General features: G+C 31.8%; 1 protein-coding gene across 5 annotated transcripts in view; it reads left to right on the top strand.

Annotated features, from left to right (window-relative positions):
• The window catches only part of KPNA5 (karyopherin subunit alpha 5), a 43,097-nt gene that overhangs the window by 2,233 nt on the left and 22,363 nt on the right, over window positions 1-18,501 (top strand). For 3 of the 5 annotated variants that reach the window (XR_013765190.1, XM_079147966.1, XM_079147967.1), the window contains exons 2-8: window positions 1,481-1,610; window positions 3,169-3,302; window positions 4,663-4,764; window positions 4,886-4,985; window positions 9,512-9,606; window positions 12,813-12,944; window positions 14,704-14,792. Coding sequence is in view for 4 of the 5 variants with exons in the window: in XM_079147966.1 (XP_079004092.1) it covers window positions 1,580-1,610; window positions 3,169-3,302; window positions 4,663-4,764; window positions 4,886-4,985; window positions 9,512-9,606; window positions 12,813-12,944; window positions 14,704-14,792 (683 nt within the window). In the remaining variant the exon portion in view is untranslated. The remainder of the gene's footprint in view (window positions 1-1,480; window positions 1,611-3,168; window positions 3,303-4,662; window positions 4,765-4,885; window positions 4,986-9,511; window positions 9,607-12,812; window positions 12,945-14,703; window positions 14,793-18,501) is intronic. The other 2 variants (XM_079147968.1, XM_079147969.1) reach the window with 2 other exon arrangements.

The raw sequence follows: 18,501 nt of genomic DNA, 5'->3' as shown, positions 1-18,501 counted from the left end.
ATTCTTCAGTCCATTCCATTCTACCTCTAGCTCCATCACTAGTGAGATTTGTCAAACTTTACCAGTGACCTCAAGGTTTCTCCCTTTTTCTGCTAAAATGTGAATAACCTCAAGTGTTCTCCTTTGGTGATTTTTCTTTTATAGCTCTCCATGATGTAGGATGATCAGTAAGGATCTATGTCAGAGTATGTACTAGAAATTTAACATTTCAAATTGAAGTTGTATGTAATTATTAGAATGACTGTAATTAACAACAATACCAACAGTCTTGACAATACCAAGTGGAGACAGGATGCAGAGCATTTGGAACTCTCACATATTGCTGATGAGAATGCAAGACGGGACAGTAACTTTGGAAAGCAGTTTGTCAGTTTCTTATAAAGTGAAACACTATTGCCTTATTATCCTGCAATTCTACTCCTAAATATTTACCTGATAGATAGCAATAAAAAAAAATTGTGTTTACACAAACACTTCTATGTGAATGTTTGTTGCAGACATATTTATAACCTCCTACAACTGGAAATGACTCAAATGTTCATCAGCTGAAAAACTAATAGCTAAGAAGTATCCCAACAGTGAAATGCTCCTTGGCAATAAGAAGGGGCAAACTGTAATGCCAACAAATGGATGACACAAATGGAAGGTGAATTCAGAAGACTATACAATTCCGTTTATGAGAAATTCAGGAAAAAACGTAACTATATGGCTAGAGAACAAATCAGTGGTTCCCAAGTATGAAGCATGGAGGCTGGGCTAGGAAGAGGGTCAATAGGAGGAGCATGAGACAGTTTTTTAGAGTTATAAGATCTCTTCTGTGTCTTGACTATGATGGTTTTATGGCTATGCATTTGTTAAATTTAAAGAACTACAAGCCAAATGTGATTTTTACTTAATGTAATTTTTAAAATGAATTTAAAATAACTGAATTCATTATTATTCTCTCAAAAACAAGTAGACAAACCAAATAACCACTACTCTGATCCTCCTGATCCTTCAATTCTATTCCCTGTATGGGTTATTTTTATCATAATACTAAAATGGCTCAAGCTAAAAACTGTGGAGTCATTTTCAACTTCCTTTTGTTCTTCACTACATATCTGTCATATTTGTCTTCTAATTCTTATTGAATCTATTTCAGAAATATTTCTGGAATCTAACTTACCTTCTGTATTTTCATTTCTACTAATATATCTTCAGCATCTCTCTTTTCTCTCCCTGGACTTTTTGAGATAACTTTCTCCTTAATCTTTTTAATTTTATTCTTTAAGATCAAGTCTAAATTTCTGAACTGGATTGCAAAACCACATAGGTTTTACACTTATACCTTTGTTTCCTGTCCCTTTTCTCTTGCATCCTCTTATTTAAGCACTCTGGATTTCTTACTGTACTGAGGCTACATGTGTAAGGCTTCTTTTTTTAGTTATTATTTTTAGTGCTAGGGATATTTTATTATTTAATTCTTTTATTTTTGAAATAGGATCTTGTTAAGTTGTCCAGGAAGGCCTCAAATTTGCGATCCTTTTGTCTCAGCCTCCTGAGTTGCTGGGATTACAGGCAAGCATCACAGCACCTGGCTATGCCAGGGTTCTTCAGAAAATGTTGCTTTTGTGTATAGTTCCTCTGTTTGAAATGTTCGTTGCTTCTCTTCCCTTTCCATCCTCTTCCCTGGAGGATTTCTCTCATCAAGATAGAAAACGGTGAAACCCTTCAGAGTGCCACAAGATACATATTTGTCTTCTGTGCTCTTATAGGATTTAATGCATATGTAAATTGTACTTTACTATACAATAAAATCTTCCCATTTATTAGTCTATGTCTACTCTATCTGGGATGTCAGATCGATGACAGCCTCTCCTTTGGTGTTTACTTCATGAGCTGATTGATAATATCATTTGGTTAGGCCTGGTTGTTATCCTCTGAATTCATCAGAGTAACATACTAGGTTCACTATCTATCATATTTAACTTAAGTGAGAACACCGCTTTAAACTGATTTTTTTCTTCATGTGTAAATCCAGAATAGGATACAGTATCAGTATTTTAGTATTCATATAAGTTAGATAAAGCAAACTATCAATATAATATTCATTTATGTAATTTATTTTAAAAGTAAAAGAACATATACTTCAAATATAAAATTTTATATTATATATTTTATATATACTTAAGTATATTTGTTTTGAAATGTATAATGTTCTGAAATACTTTTGTAGCAAAACTTTAAAAATAGAATATGTAAATATTGTGAAAAACTCATAATTACTGGAGTACTGAAAACTGACACTGCAGTTATAACTCAGGTTGTAAAACTCATGGCCTTAGTATTTAATTTAAGGTAGTATCTTAAATAAGTGAAAGATGCCAGAACTCAGTAAATATTTGAGGTGTGCGCATTGAAGCCTAATACTGTATTTCATGGACAGTAAGACTGTTTAGTGCTGGCTATTTGATTTTGTCAGAAGCTATAATTTAAAAGGTTTTTTTCTTTTTTTATTACCTAAGTAGTTCATTATTATTTCCTGACTTCAAGTGATTGATTTAAGATACATCCTACTTCAGAAAGGCCAAAGGTAAAGGAATAAGGAAAGTTGTTGACTCTTAATGAAATAAGGGTAATAACTTTGTATTTAGACTAAAATCTGTCAGTCGTCTAATATTGCTATGGTTTATATGTAATTTATCCCTGTTAAAACCTATTTTGAAATTTGACTGCCAAGGTAATAGTGTTCAGAGTTGGGCCCTTTAAGACTGATTAATGTCTTTTGTGGAAATGCATTAGTTCTCATAAATGTGGATCTTATAAACTAGTCAACATTTTTGTCCCCTTCCCCTCTGCACATATCTACCCACTTGCCATATCCCTATGCATAAAGCAAGATGAGGCCCAAGCAGATTCCTTTACCTTCCCAGCCTCCATAACTGTGAATGAAATAAACCTCTTTTTAAATAAATTACCCTGGTTTCAGGTGTTTTGGTAAAGTAACAGAAAACAAACTTAAGACAAATATGTAATTCCTAAAATATTTGATCATTTTGCTCTTTGTACATGAGTTTCAGAATGATCTTTGCGATCTGTATAATCAGTGAGCCTGAATTTAGCTGCTCTAGAGGAAGTATCTTATGTTGTTTTGAGAGTTAGCCATGTCTTCTTTTTTCTTCCTTCAAGATTCCATGGCTAGTCCAGGGAAAGATAATTACAGAATGAAAAGTTATAAGAATAAAGCCCTAAATCCTCAGGAGATGCGCAGAAGAAGAGAAGAAGAAGGAATACAGCTTCGAAAACAAAAAAGGGAAGAACAGGTAGGTATTTTTAAACATTTGTTTTTGTTTGACAAAAGTATGATATAGAGATTTAAAAGTTTATTGCTAATTTTTAGACAATTTTAAGTGGAAAGTTGAAAATTTATTATAACTTAATCTACTTTTTAATTTAGTAGATTCCAGGAATAATAATTGCAAATTTATGAATCAGGATCCCTTTGCTAGTTTTAGTCACTTGGAATTATTTTTCTATTTTATGGATAAACTTTTCATGTTATCATATTTCTACCTCACTGCTAAGAAATTTTTACTCTTGATTCATTTAGATCACTCACTGCCATTTTTCATTTGAAATATGCTTCCTAGAAAATAGTAATTATGTTTATTTACTGCTTTGTGTTTTCATTTTTTAAATTAATTATAGTAATCTTCCATGTTATTCATTCTGTTCCTCTTATAGTTTCATTATATTTTGCACATGTGACATGAAGAATAGAAAATCATTTAAGAGAGCACTTCTCAACATTTTTCATTCCAAGATATACTTAGGTTTAGAAATACTTACAAATAAATAGGAGTGTCTGGTCCTCACATTTACCAATTAAAACTGATTCTTGAAAAGATTGGAGAAGAAAGTAGAAAAAAATGTCAATTGGTGGTACACTATGTAATCCAGGCAACTGGGAAGGCTGAGATTGGAGGATTACAAGTTTGAGACGAGCTAGGTCAACGTAAGAAGACCCTGTCTCTCAAAAAAAAAAAAAAAAAAAATGTTTGGGGGAAGAGTGGAAATATAACAGTGGTAGTAGAGCTCCCTTGCATTTACTCCTCAATATCACAATCAATTAATCTATTAATAATATGATTTGTCAGCCCTTAATCTGTAGTAGTGTCTCACAGTCCTTAATATTTATAGTATGCACTCAAAAAAAAATTCCTGTTGATTACAAAGGGAAGTGTGTACAGACTGAAGAATAGCAGTATTAGTTAGGAATCACAAAGACTATAGTCAGATTTTTTTTTCTCATTTTTGAATTAGGAAATGTACCTATAAATCTACTTTTACCATGTTTCTTTCTTCCTTTTTTGCCCTTCATTTTTATCCATTCCTGAACTAATAAACAGGGATATTAACTCAGTTAATATATACCATCTATTATCATCCCTATGAAATAGATGTGCTTTTTACATTAAGGTTTTCTTGAAAAAATTCTTACACATCTCATAATTCAGTTTCAGAATATATGCTTTTCCAAGTGCTATAAAATGTAAATATGTACATTAAATTTTAAATTATAAAATTATTAGTTTGATTTGTTCTTGAAAATGAAAAGTGGAATTCTATAGCAATTGAGCATTTAGAAATCTCCATGTATAAAATGATTTCTCTTTATTGCAGTTGTTCAAACGCAGAAATGTCTCTTTGCCCAGAAATGATGACTCTATGTTAGAAAGTCCTATCCAGGATCCAGATATCAGTTCTACTGTACCCATTCCAGAGGTATATTTTATAAAAATGTACTTTGAGTTATACCTCAACAATATTTCAAAAACAGTGTTTGTGAAAGATATTAGTCCTACAAAAAATTTAAATTTAAATTTTACTTTCTTTTGTGCTTTAGGAAGAAGTTATTACCACAGATATGGTTCAGATGATTTTTTCTAACAATGCTGAACAACAGCTGACAGCAACACAGAAATTTAGAAAGCTACTTTCTAAAGGCAAGAATTTTCAGTATGCTTATTTGATATTATAGGATTTTGCAATAGAATTTTGTTTTAGTACATATTTTCATTTCTCTTTAACGTAGCTTTCAAAATAACATCTATTTTAAAAAATATTACTAAATTAACATTGATTGTGGAAAACATTTAAAATATAAGAGAATTTTATAAAGCAAATATAAAAACGATCTTGGTACTACCAGGTGCAGTGATACCCGCCTATAATCCCAGTGGCTCGGGAGTCTGAGGCAGGAGGATCAGGAGTTCAAAGCCAGCCTTAGCAATGGTGAGGCACTAAGCAATTCAGTGAGACCCTGTCTCTAAATAAAGTACAAAATAGGGCTAGGGATGTGGCTTAGTGGTTGAGTGCCCCTGAGTTCAATCCCTGGTATCCCTTCCCAAAATAGAAATAAGGTTGTAAATTCTTGTAAAAGTATTTTTCAGACATGATTTTAAAATGGTAACATGACATTATAGAGTATGAATATAAAGTAATAATTTAATCAGTCTTAAATTTTTCCCAAGCTTTTTGTTATAAATACTGCTATAAAAATCATTGTACAATCTGCATATATTTACACATATATTCACAAAGTGAAATAATGGATCAAAGGGAATTTTCAGTTTGCACAAGTGTTCTTTTTAAAAAATTTTTTTTTAGTTGTAGATGGACACAATATCTTTATTTATTTATTTGTTGTTTTGTGGTGCCGAGAATTGAACCCAAGTGCCTCACATGTTAGAGGCTAGTGCTCTACCAATGATCTACAGCTCTAGCCCCTATATAAGTATTCTTTTTAGTGTAGTTTTACCAACACAATTTTTTTAAAGACATAAATGTTTATGTAATAGCATTTATTTTATTTTATTTTTTTTATTTTTTACAGACTGTATTTTGATTCATTGTACACAAAAGGGGTACATCTTTTCATTTCTATGGTTGTAATAGCATTTTATATGATATTTTTCTGATAGATTGAATATTTTGCCTTTTTTATTGCCCCTTTGTAATTTATAATTGCCTATATATTATTTATCCAATTTTATAATAATTCATCACTAAATAAAGATGTGTCTCAATCTGTCTTCTGTTTCATGTATGGAATTCATACAATTAGTAATTTAATTAGCAATTCTAATTCTATAAATTCCATATATGTACTGATAAGATTTTGAAATGCCTTATCTTCTTAATAGAGACAGAATTGAAAAGAAATCTCATGGTGAGGTCTACATAGAATCCATGACTTTTACTTGTGCTTTCTACATTTAAGTTTTGTTTTTCATTCTTCTTCCAAGCTAAAGTAGCTTAGTGATGTTAAGAAATCCTTGTACAATCAAGAATGACTCCTTGTCTTTTTCTCCTCGTACTTTTCTAGGGTTTTTCTTGTAATTAGGAATTGTTTTTTTGATGAGATTAATATTTTTGCATTACTTTTTACATTATCATACTCTTTCAAGATTTCTTTTTGACCTGTGCATGATATTATAACTGATTAACAAAATTTTAATTGTTTTATATTTTGCCACCGTTTTTGTTTATTTTTGGTACTGAAGATTGAATCCAGGGGCACTGTACTACTGACCCACATCCCCAGCCCTTTTAGTTTTTATTTTGAGAAGGTCTTCTAAGTTGCCCAGGCTGTTCACGATTTACACTTCTCTGTCTCAGCCTCCAGAGTCACTGGGATTACAGTTGTGCGCCACCTTATTTTTAGAGCCTGCCACTAGTATTTTTATGCTACCACTTGATCATTATTGAATTCTGTATTTTGATTCATTAAGGCAGGGCATGGTTTTAAGGATTTTGTTTTCTTTGTACTCCTCCCCACTTCCTATGAAATTTGCTTTGGTAAAATTTCTTTTAAGCCTTTGTATGCCTAAGTAATATTTTTCTGATGCCATTGAGCAAGTTGTCTGGATTTAGAATTCCTTGGTCAGAAGATTCTATCCCCATTCGCTCTAATTACTCAGAGTGTTGTTTCTGTTAAACTGTATTATCTTTTCCTTAGAGGTAATCACTTTCCACTGTTTCTTCTTGGTAGTGGATTTTTTACTTGCATAAGTTGGGTGTACATCAAGAGTCGTAGATGTTTTCTTTTACTAATTGATGCAGATTCCTGTCAAATGTATCAGGCCTATTAAAGTATTAGATTTAGTGCAGTCTTACTTGATTCATCAAGTGTAGGAAAAATAGGAAAGCAGTATAATTAGAACTGGAAGCAAAAACATCCAGAAACTTTGCCTCTTTTGGAAGTATTTATTTATCGTAATAAGTGTTCTTACTTTTGACCTTAGAGACATCTAAGTATGTCCTTGGCTACTCCACAGCCTACCCTTAGCTTGAGCTTTTACCCCTTTAAGTCGTGATAATGACATTTTGCTAAAATCACCTCTTTCCCTAGCATGACCACTCTTGTAGATATAAATCACAAATCATCCTTTTTTCAATTTCAGTTTTGTATAAATTTGCTGAAGCAGATATGTCCCCTATTTTACTTATGTTTATACCGCCATAATGAATAAAGGTCTCACAGAGTTCATTACCTTTAGAAGTATGTAAACCATTATTCTGTCAATTCATATAATACTAGTAACAGTTAATGATATGTGTTGGGTTAGCTGATGATCAAAGTACACTTAAACTGTTTTCTTTCAATGGAGGTAACCATAAAAGTGTTGCTTTTAATTCTCCAGGAAAAGACCATATTTGGGTTTTTATTCATGTATATGTCATATCTAAATCTATATTTAACTGTAGAGATAGATATAACTGATTGTCCAGTACATGCCTTTTTCTACTCTCTAACCACAAAATCCTGTTTTCTACCATGCCCGGTAGCACACACCTGAAATCCCAGCAACTCAGGAGGCTGATGCAGGAGAATGGCATGTTTGAAGCCAGCTTCAGCAACTTAGTGAGACCCTAAGAAACTTAGTGAGACTGTCTCAAAATAAAACATAAAAAGGGTTGGGCTGGGGATGGATTTCAGGGGTAAAGCACCCCTAAATTCAATCCCTAGTACCAAAAAACAACAAAAACCTAAAAAACAAAATTCCTGTTTTCTCCTAATTCCATCTCCTGTCTACTGTCAAAAAGAGCAAGGCAAATTTTCTTATAAATGTAGGAAAAAAAAAAAAAAAAGGCTAGTAAATTTAGAATTTTAAACAAGAAAGGCAAAGGTGGAAACTATAACCATAATATTTAGTTTTGATTTTTTTTAAAGGTGGAGGGTAAAAGAATTAAAAATACATATTATTGTTTTACCCTGTTTATGTAAGTGTAAAACAGTTTAAACTAGGGTCTCAAGTTAATAATTAGAAGAACCTGGACTTTCATTTAGAGCATCTGAACAAAATTTTATTCTATAGCTTTATTAACTATAGTATGAAGAGTAAGTTAATTTTTTTCTTGTGTGACTAGATAGATAGGTAACATAGTATAAGACAAATTTGGGTGTTGGGTGAAGGTGAAGGGTAAGGGTAAGAGTAAGTAAGCATTGTGATATGAATTTGGTTTAGGTTATGGACATTTTAAGGTGTGAAAACAAAAATACATTTTTTTTTTCGGGTGCTGGGGATCGAACCCAGGGCCTTGTGCTTACAAGGCAAGCACTCTACCGACTGAGCTATCTTCCCAGCCCCCAAAATACATCTTAAACACACTTATAAATATGGTCTGGCATATAGAAGAGAAGAATTCAGTTAAGGAGATTTGTGAATTATTACAACAAATGATGACTCTAAGTGGCAACTGAATTAGCAAAAGAGGCTGATTTTCTAGGAAGAGAGTAAATGGAAATAAGATTGATCCAAAAGAACACCAACAGAGAAGTTACTGAATAACCACAGAGGAAATTTTTACTAAATCCAAGATAGAAGCAAGATTTCTTTGTGTTTAGTTGTTCTCTCCCTGAAATAGCTTTGAATTTTTCTTGAATTTCCTAGAGCTTTTATGATTCTAAAAAGTCTTCTGCATTTCCTAGAAATTTATTAAGAATTTTAGATTGTCCGTAGCATTTCTGTAAAAAGAAACATTCATATAAAACAGAATCTCATCTGACTTCAGAGACATTAGGCAAATATTTTTGGTTGTAAAGAAGGTATCCTTGAAATTGAGGGTGATATTGGAAAGAATTAGGTCCTTTATCCCTCAGTTGGTGTTTTAAGTATTGGGCTAAAATACTCCCATGTTGCTAAGGTAACCTCCTTTATAGGCTTCAATTTAAACAATGTAGAAAATATTTTTAAAATCTCTTTATCGGTGCAATTAATGAGAAAGTAACATTTGCTTTGCAAAAAAAACATTGCAGTGGGATTGGAGATATAGCTCAGTGGTGGAATGCTACCTGATTGACTCCCCAGCAGCAGAATAAATAAGTAAATAAAATTGCAATTATGAGAAAATTTGTCTTCAGTTATATCCAGTTAAAGTTATTTTATGTGCCCTGATAATTAAAACAGGGACCAGATAAGTGTCTTCTTGTGTCTATGTAGTAACTGATTTCTTTTTCAATATTTAGAACCTAATCCACCAATAGATCAAGTTATACAGAAACCAGGAGTTGTACAGAGATTTGTGAAATTCCTTGAAAGAAATGAAAATTGTACCTTACAAGTAAGTCTAAAGTTTTCTATCTTAATCTGTTTGTAGAAGTGACATTAGTTTCCATATTAAAATTCTTCAGTACTGACTATATTGTAAGCATTCAGAAAGTACTTGACAGTTAAAGAAAAACAACATACTATCACCTGTCTTGCCCTGGGCATGATGACAATGCTTGTTTCTTCTAGCAATTGTTATTTTATTAATATTTGAAAGTATATAAAATTATTATTAATGTTAATAAAAATTCTGTGGTTGTTATCCATTAATAATTTTTTTGTTGTTTTAGGAAACCTCATACTAAAATGTTGAACTAATGGTTAAATTTATTTTGTTTCTTAGTTAACCACAGTTGTAATGTTTCCTTTTAAAACATTTTAGCTAATCAATTAGTTCCTTTTTTGAAACAAGAATAAACTAGTATAATCTAGTAAAAATGTGACTAAAGTTTTTCTCCCCAGGAGCATTACTCTTCATCCTTGATATGTCTGATTTAAAATGTCTTCCACATAAGTTGCTACTAGTGGCAAATTACCAAAATTTGCAAATATTTTAATGTTTAAAAGCACCAAAAAGTTTATCCTCCATGACTTTTTTGCTAAGTAAATTCTTAAGTAAGAGTACAGGGTGGAATTCTGAGGAATTCCAGTAAGCCTATACCTAATAATGCTAATGAAGGAATGTTATTTAACAGTTGTTGAATTTGCAATTTAGAATAGTTACCTGAATAATTCACTTACCTGAATAATTTTGGGAAAGGCCTCATAGAAACAGAGGAATATGTAGCACATGTGAATGTGAAAAACTGTTGAAAATGTGTACAATAGGATCTCTGAGGAAAAGGCTACTTTATTTTCTGGTTGCATTTTTACTGTCATTTATTTTGAATCAGAAATCAGGAGAGCTAGTCTCTTGGCTTTATATAAAAGCCCAGATTCCAGACTTAACATCTGGGTGTCCTGATATCTAGTTTATTATGTAACTCTTCAATTCTAAGGGTGTGAAATGAAATGAGTGATATGAATAAATAAAAGTATTGATTGTGCTGGGCGTGGTGGTACATGCCTACAATCACAACAGCATAGGAGATTGAGAGGTTCAAAGCCAGCTTCAACAACTTAGCAAGGCCCTAAGCATCTTAGGGAGACCCTGGGGAATGTGACTCAGTGGTTAACAACCCTGGGTTTGATCCTTGGTACAAAAAAAAAAAAAAAATGATGGCTAGCTTGAGCCAAATATTATATGACATTATAGTTCCAAACTTAAAACATTGTTCCTATCTATGGAAGTTCTCTGTAGCAAAAGGAAGACAAAAGCAGATCTGTGATAACATAATATCCTTAGTGCTGTAACAAAACTGTATGCTGTAGGAACACAGAGAACTTGGTAGTTTATTCTGTTTGGGGGAAATCAAGGAAAACTTCTCAAATAGTCGTGAAGGTGAAGGAGAGTTTGGTGGACTAAGAATAGGAAAATAGTTTTAGGTTGAGAGAATAGCATGGTGTATTCAAGAACTTTGGCAACTTGAACATTTATTAGTTACTATAATTAAGACCTAATGAAATACAGTAGTGTGACCTCGAGGTAACTCCATATTATGCATATGAATGCATAATAAACTAGGTTCAGGCCATTATTCTGTCTAAAGCCTGTTGGGATCTACAGGCCAGAATGGCCTGCAGACATATTTGTTTCCCTGCACACATTTTAAAACATGTGAATTAGACTTTTTAAAAATAGGGGAATTTCAAATGAATGTCCAGATCTTTTTTTACTTCTTTGTCAAATCAGAAAAGTTAGCATTATTGCCACATAGTAAAAGTGAAATTGAACTGTTCTTTCTTTTTTTATTTTTAGAAAGTTCTTTCTTTCTTTAATCACATGTATGCATTCAAGTTTTTCACAGTTCTTCAGTAGGTTTGTGAATATCCTAGTCTTCACTGACATTTTCTCTACAGATACCAAGGAGAATTTTGTGGAGTAATCCTTTGTCTTTTAAAAAACAACAAATATATACATACATATATGTATGTGTGTATATATATATATATGTGTGTATATATATATATATATATATATTTTTTTTAGTAGATGGACAGAATTATTTTATTTATTTATTTTTATGTGTTGCTAAGGATCCAACCCAGTGCCTTACACGTGCCAGACAAGGGCTGTACCGCTGAACTACAACCCCAGCCCCTTAATTGTCTCTTTTTTTGGGGGGGGTTGTGGATGAACCTTTATTTGTTTTTCATGTGGTGCTGAGAATCGAACCCAGTGCCTTACACATGCTAGATGCTAGACAAGCACTTTACCACTGAAGCACCACCCTATCCCCCTTAATTGTCTTTTATTTATTTCGTTATTTACAATTTGTTAGGACTATGGTCTACATTGTTTTTTAGTATAAATTTTTTCCTAATATTATACATAACAATAATTGTACTTTTCAGTATTTTGGTAATGGTTCTATGTACAATTTCTGTTAATTATGATGATATCTACGGTAATAGGAAAGTTGTCTGTTCAAAGTATATTTTAAGCTATAGTCATTGCTTAGTTTGCCTGTGAATTTATATGTTGCTTTCTATATTTACAGCTTTATTGTTTGGGAGCCATGGGTTCAGGTTTCTCAGTTTCTGCCATTAAATCGTATCATATATAAATGTATCCAAATTCTAATTGAATTGATACAAATAACTTCTTTGATGCTTTGCTGCTTAAAAAGAACATCAGAAATTCTAGCACTGGCTCTGCTAATAATGAAATTTTGATGTCAAACAAATATCTCTAAATCCCTGAAATTCCATTTTATTGTTTCTTATAACGAGGTTGAGGTTACTTGCTACCTAGGGAAACAAGTACCTTTTATGATTTTTTTCCTTTGTAAAGTAGTGTTTTATTTTTGAACTTTCTTTAGACTACCTTACTGTCTCAAACATCAGCAATTTTATGAATTAAAATGTGTTTATATATTGTTGGTTTTGTAAATTACCATTTTATTCCCTCTCAGTTCTTGTTTTTACAGATTGGAGAATACTTTTGTTTTTCTTAAGAGTTTTCATTTACGAAATCTGACTTCACAATGAATCTTACTAATCATAAGTCAGTCTTTCTCTCATACTTGTCCTGTTACATTTTTACTGCTTCTCTTCTTTCTTTTTTCTCTTTTCTGACATTTCTTTCATGCATTTATTTATTTCACCTTCCCCCTTTAGTTTGAAGCAGCATGGGCACTAACTAATATAGCATCTGGAACTTTTCTGCACACCAAGGTAGTGATTGAAACTGGGGCTGTTCCAATTTTTATCAAACTTCTTAATTCAGAACATGAAGATGTTCAGGAACAGGTAAGTTTCTAATTTGTACTCTTATATATGCTAGCTCTTAATTTTATCTTGAAAATGCCATTTGTAATTATGACTAGTAATTTTTTGTGGCTAATTTGCCTGTACAATGCATTTATTAAACACTAATTTCTTTTCAGTATCAGATTAGAGGGGTAGAAGAATGAATTGTCTCGGTCATAATCCTGGATTCTTTGAAAGAGTGATCTCAGCTAGCATAGGAATCAGTCTTTCTATTTACAAAAGAATGTACTGAGACCCAGAAAAGTTAGTAGCTTACACAAAATCATGAATGGCTGGTAGGTTTTAAAGCTGGGTCAGTCTACTAATTATTCTCTGCATGCATGTGGATTATTATAGTGATTCTATTGTTTCTTTTTAAATTATCGCATAACTTTGAATAGAACCATTTTAATATACTTCATGAATACATTTTTAAGATTTTCTTGTAAGAGGGAAAATTTGATCAAATATAATTGTACCATCCAAAGAAAATAAACTATTTTGGTATTTTTGATTGTATCATTTTTGTGCACATTGATCTGTAGATCTACCATTCCATTCATCACCTTTTTTCTTTTTAATCTACTTAACACTAATATTGGGAACTTTTTCCTATAGTGTTAATTATTCTTCCAGGAAAATTTTAATGGTAACTTAGTATGCACTCAGGTATTTTCTATAATTTGCTATCAATTTCTTGATTGTACATTTGAGTTACTTCCAGTTTATTAGTATTAAAACTATTCTGATGAACATCACTTTATGTCATTTTTCATATGCCTCTTGAAAATGACTACCCTATCAACAGATCTAAAATTGCTAAGGGTCTTTTTACATATTTCAAAGTTGTCTCCAAAAATAATATCCTATTAAGAGAATATTATGCTTCCCAGGGTGAGAAATACCTTTGCTTTAGAGCTTTTTATTTATGTTTATGTTCTTTTAAACAGATTTTTTAAATTTGTAGATGGACACAGTACCTTTATTTAATTAATTTATTTATTCATTTATTTATTCATTCATTTATTTATTTTTATGTGGTGCTGAGGATCAAACCTGTGTCTCACAGGTACTAGGCAAGCACTTTATACTTGTACTACTGAACTACAACCCCAGCCCTGTTTATGTTTATTATTTACAAGTTTTTCTTTGAAAAATTTAAAAAAATATATCTAAACTAAAAGTCAAAAGTATTAATTCATGTTTAGAATGTTAAATTTTCCTGATTGCATATACTTTTATATTTACAGGAAAAATTCAAAGTGAGAATATAATAAAATGATATTTTTATTTGCATAGTTTTTCATGTGACTAAAATTTAATAAGTGAATAATTTGATCTTTTGCCACCATTTATTTTTAAATGATAATAAAATCTGACTAATCTTATGTTTATTTTCAGTGATTTATTTAATTCTCACATTAATTTATTTTTCTATGCATTGTCTCTTTTCCTAGTTTACAGATCAGTAGTTAGAGAGTTTCTTGGCTTAGGGACAAGCCTCCAGTATAGTAATTGGAAAATTTCCTAAATAGTTATCTTTTGTCTCTCCATACAAGAACTTTTAAAATTCTCTTATAATTTGATTACAATTTTAAAATTTAATTTCTAAAATGTTCCTTTCTTACTGACTTGCTTTTAATTTTCACACACTATAGAAAATTGTGATTTTGTTTATTCTGTTCTAAAGTATCATTCTAAAAGGAGCCTTTTAATCAAGGTATTTTCTTAAGAGTATTTTTTTTCTTGTTTTTCTAAGGCTGTTTGGGCACTTGGTAATATTGCGGGTGATAATGCAGAATGCAGAGATTTTGTTTTGAACTGTGAAATACTTCCACCTCTTTTAGAGTAAGTACTTTGTTTAAATTTATTACAATTAAATTAATTCTACTTTATGAAAACTATATTCTCTACTATATTTTGCAATACACAAGTTCTTCAGCAATGTTTTGTAATGTTTTCTGATAGCCACAGTAGCATGACAGTAGGCAAAAATTACAAATTTTATCATTTCTCTCTCTCTTATGTTCTCTTAAATCAACTTACAAAGAGGAAATATTTATTGGGCTCACGGTTTCCGAAGTTTTAGTTCATAGTTGCTTGGTCCTATTGCTTTGGGCATATGGTAAGATAGAACATCATGGCAGGGAGCATGTGTTTGGAACAAAGCTGTTAGGAAGCGAAAGAGCAAGATCCTCTTCAAGGGCATGCCTCCAGTGACCTAACTTCATCCATTAGACCCCATCTCCTAAAGGTCCCAGTACCTCCCAATAGCACCATCGACTAGAAGCCAAACCTTTAGCACATAAACCTCAGTGGGAGGTGGGAGGAGGATATAAGGTTCAACTAATGATGAATTTATCAAGATTTTACACTATCATAAGTCAAAGAACACCTGAAGTTTATTCATTTTGATGCTATCGTAAATAAAATTGTTTTCTTAAATTTTTTTCACTTGTTCATTGGTAATGTATAGAAATACAACAAATTTTTGGTGTCTGTCTTGTGCCTAGCAACTTGGTTGAATTTGTTTATTGACAGTAATAATTTTTTTGTGTTATTTTGGATTTCTTTAAGAGTTTATCATCTGAAAATAAAATAGTTTCACTTATTGTTTTTCAATTTGAATTTTTTAAAAATTTCTTTTTCTTTTGTAATTTCTTTAGGTAGAACTTTTAATACCATGTTGCAAAGAAGTTGCGAAAACCACTATCACTGTCTTGTTTCTTATGTTGGAATAAAAACTTTTCACTCTTTTTACCATTGAGTATAATAGCTCTGGGTTTTTCATACATGTCCTTTATTGTGTTTCCTTCTATTATAGTTTCCTTCTATTCCTAATGTTGATTTTTTTTTTAATGATAAACAGTGTTGAGTTCTTTTAAATGTGCTTTTTTTTTTGCTTCACTTGAAATAATCAGTTGTTTTACTTCATTTTATTAATATGGTTTATTATATTAATTGAACCATCCTTGCATTCCTCAAATAAAATCTACTGGATAATAGTATTTTATCTTTTTAATATGCTAGTGGGTTCATTTTCCTAGAAATTTATTGAGGAATTTTGGATATATATTCATAAAGAATATTGGCTTTGGTATTAAGGTAATGGTGTCCTCCTAAAATTAATTAGGAACTGTTATGTGTTTTGGAAGCATGAGAAGGATTTAATTCTTTAACGTTTGGTAGAGTTCACTAGTGAAACCATTCTAATGCTGAACTTTATTGGGAGGTTTTTGATTAATAATTTAATATCTTGAGTAATTTTAGGCCTATTCAGATTTTTCTATTTTTTTCTTGAGTCAGTTTGGCTGTTTCTAACAGTTTTCTTATTTAAAAAAATATGTATATATACATATGTGTGTATATATAAATATATGTACATTATATATATATTTTAGATGTTGATAGACCTTTATTTTATTCATTTATTTATATGTGGTGCTGAGAATCAAACCCAGTGCCTCACACATGCTAGGCAAGCTCTCTACCACTGAGCTACAAATCCAGCCCCAGCCCCTCATTTCTTTTTATGACCAAGTTTGTTGCCTTTGTTCATAATACTCTCAAATAATCACATATTCTTTTTATTTCTGAAAGGTCAGTAGTAATATCCTCACTTTGATTTCTAACTGTATTAATTTGAATCTCTTCTCCTTTATTGGTCCAGAGAGCCATCTTTTGGTTTATTTCTCTAGTTTTTTTCTATTTTCTATTTTGTTTATCTCTGCTCTTTATTATTTCCTTCCCTTTATAGCTTTGGATTTTATTTACTCTTAAGTTTTCTAGTTTCTTAAAGTGAAAGATTGGGTTCTTGATTTGAGGTCATCTTTAATGTGGATGTTTATAGCTACAAATTTCCCTGTGGGCATTGCTTTCATCTCTTAAGTTTTGGTATATTTACATTTTCATTTATCTCACAGTATTTCCTAGTTTTTGTGTGTGGATGTCTTGTTTATTTCTTTGAGGCCTACTAGTTATCTCAGAGTCTGTTACATGATTTCTGCATATTTGTGAATTTCCCAGTTTATGGTTGTATTTTTGGTTCTTTACTCCATTGTGATCAGAGAAGATACTTTGTTTTTTTCTTTTTTGTTTTAATTTAGGTTTGTTTTATATAAGTATAATGTTAATTCCATGCTGTGTTTCAGTAAGAACAATACAGATTCTGTATCTGTGGCTCCAGTCAGGTATCCAGTAGTACAAATTAGCTTCAAGTTACACATACTGAACACAAGATGTACAGCGAACAAACGAGGGTAGGGGAGGCAGAGGGAAAGGGAAGAAGAAACAAAGAATTGAACACATATGCAGGCTTCTCCATACCACCTTCAATGCTAACCTGCTTCAGAGGGAGAGTAAAAGTAGGCAAGAATGAGTAGCCACAGATTGTTGAACTGTTTCCAGCACCATGCTTTTAAGCAACATTTCAGCAGAGTTTGAAACACTTTTTACAGCAAAACCAGGACAAACCTCCCCCAAAACAACCTTTTTACAACCTCAAGTTAACACCCAATTAAATTTAAACATTGGTATAAAATTCAAACATTTAGAAAAAGGAAAAAAAAATGATACCACATATGCCTCTAAAGTGTGATCAGTTTTTCAGATGCATTACCTAGAAGTCTAATGGCTTTCAAATGTAATTTCCATTTCTAATGGTGATCTTGCCACTTCTGGCACGGAGACAATACAGTAATGCTGAAAAAGCCTCTATGCAGTCCTGTCAGTGTCTTAAAGAACCTAAAAGCTGGGACCAGTAAATCCACAGAAATTCACTCTTGCCTTTAAGAACTTTTGAAAACTGTTTAAAAAAAAAAAAGGCGGGTGGGGGGAGGTGAGGGTGGGGGACAGGGTAGGAACCTAAATTCTGAGACCAAATGTAAAAGTCAGATTTGGTGGTTCTTGGTGACAATGGGAAACTTCCAAGGGGTGGGACAGGGAGTGTGCCTTGGAGAATGTTCCACATTCACTTTAGGAGAATATATGTTCTCTGTTGTCATAGTTGTTATTTGTTTAGGGATTTTTTTTTTTTTTTTTTTAGATTTAATTTTGTTAAGCCTGTATTATTGGTCATTATTGTTGATGAAGTCTGTTCCTTTAATTTATTGGTTAGCTAGAGTTTGACAGCAGGATTCCATGAAAGTCTGGAACCCAGAAAAAGAAAGGTAGGAGTTTAAATTTAAAAAAAAAAAAAAAAAAAATTCTCCATGTCTTTTTCTGTGCTTAACCAGCCTGACTACAACTATGACTTAGCCTTCACTTGTTACTTGTGCCAGACTAAAGGTCAAAGTTGAAAACTTACAGTTTCTGAGGCTTTTTCTGAATATGCAGTGTGACCTGGGCATGTGTGTAGCTTCTAGATATCTGGTATGCAGGAACTTTTCAAATTCCTTATTCCTTAAATCCCTTATTCCCCAACTTTTCCACCCAGGTTCTCTTTGTGTCTTTTGTTTGCCTTCACTAGATCCTTTGCTGTAGGTTTCAGCACCATATTAATTTGCCTTGTACTGTTTTCAAGGAACATTCTTTATATAAATACTTTTCCACACTGAGA

This window comes from Sciurus vulgaris, assembly GCF_902686455.1.
Source record: "Sciurus vulgaris genome assembly, chromosome: 7".
Lineage (NCBI taxonomy): Eukaryota > Metazoa > Chordata > Mammalia > Rodentia > Sciuridae > Sciurus > Sciurus vulgaris.
Note: the sequence above shows the minus strand (reverse complement) of the source record. Positions and strands in the feature narration are given on the sequence as shown.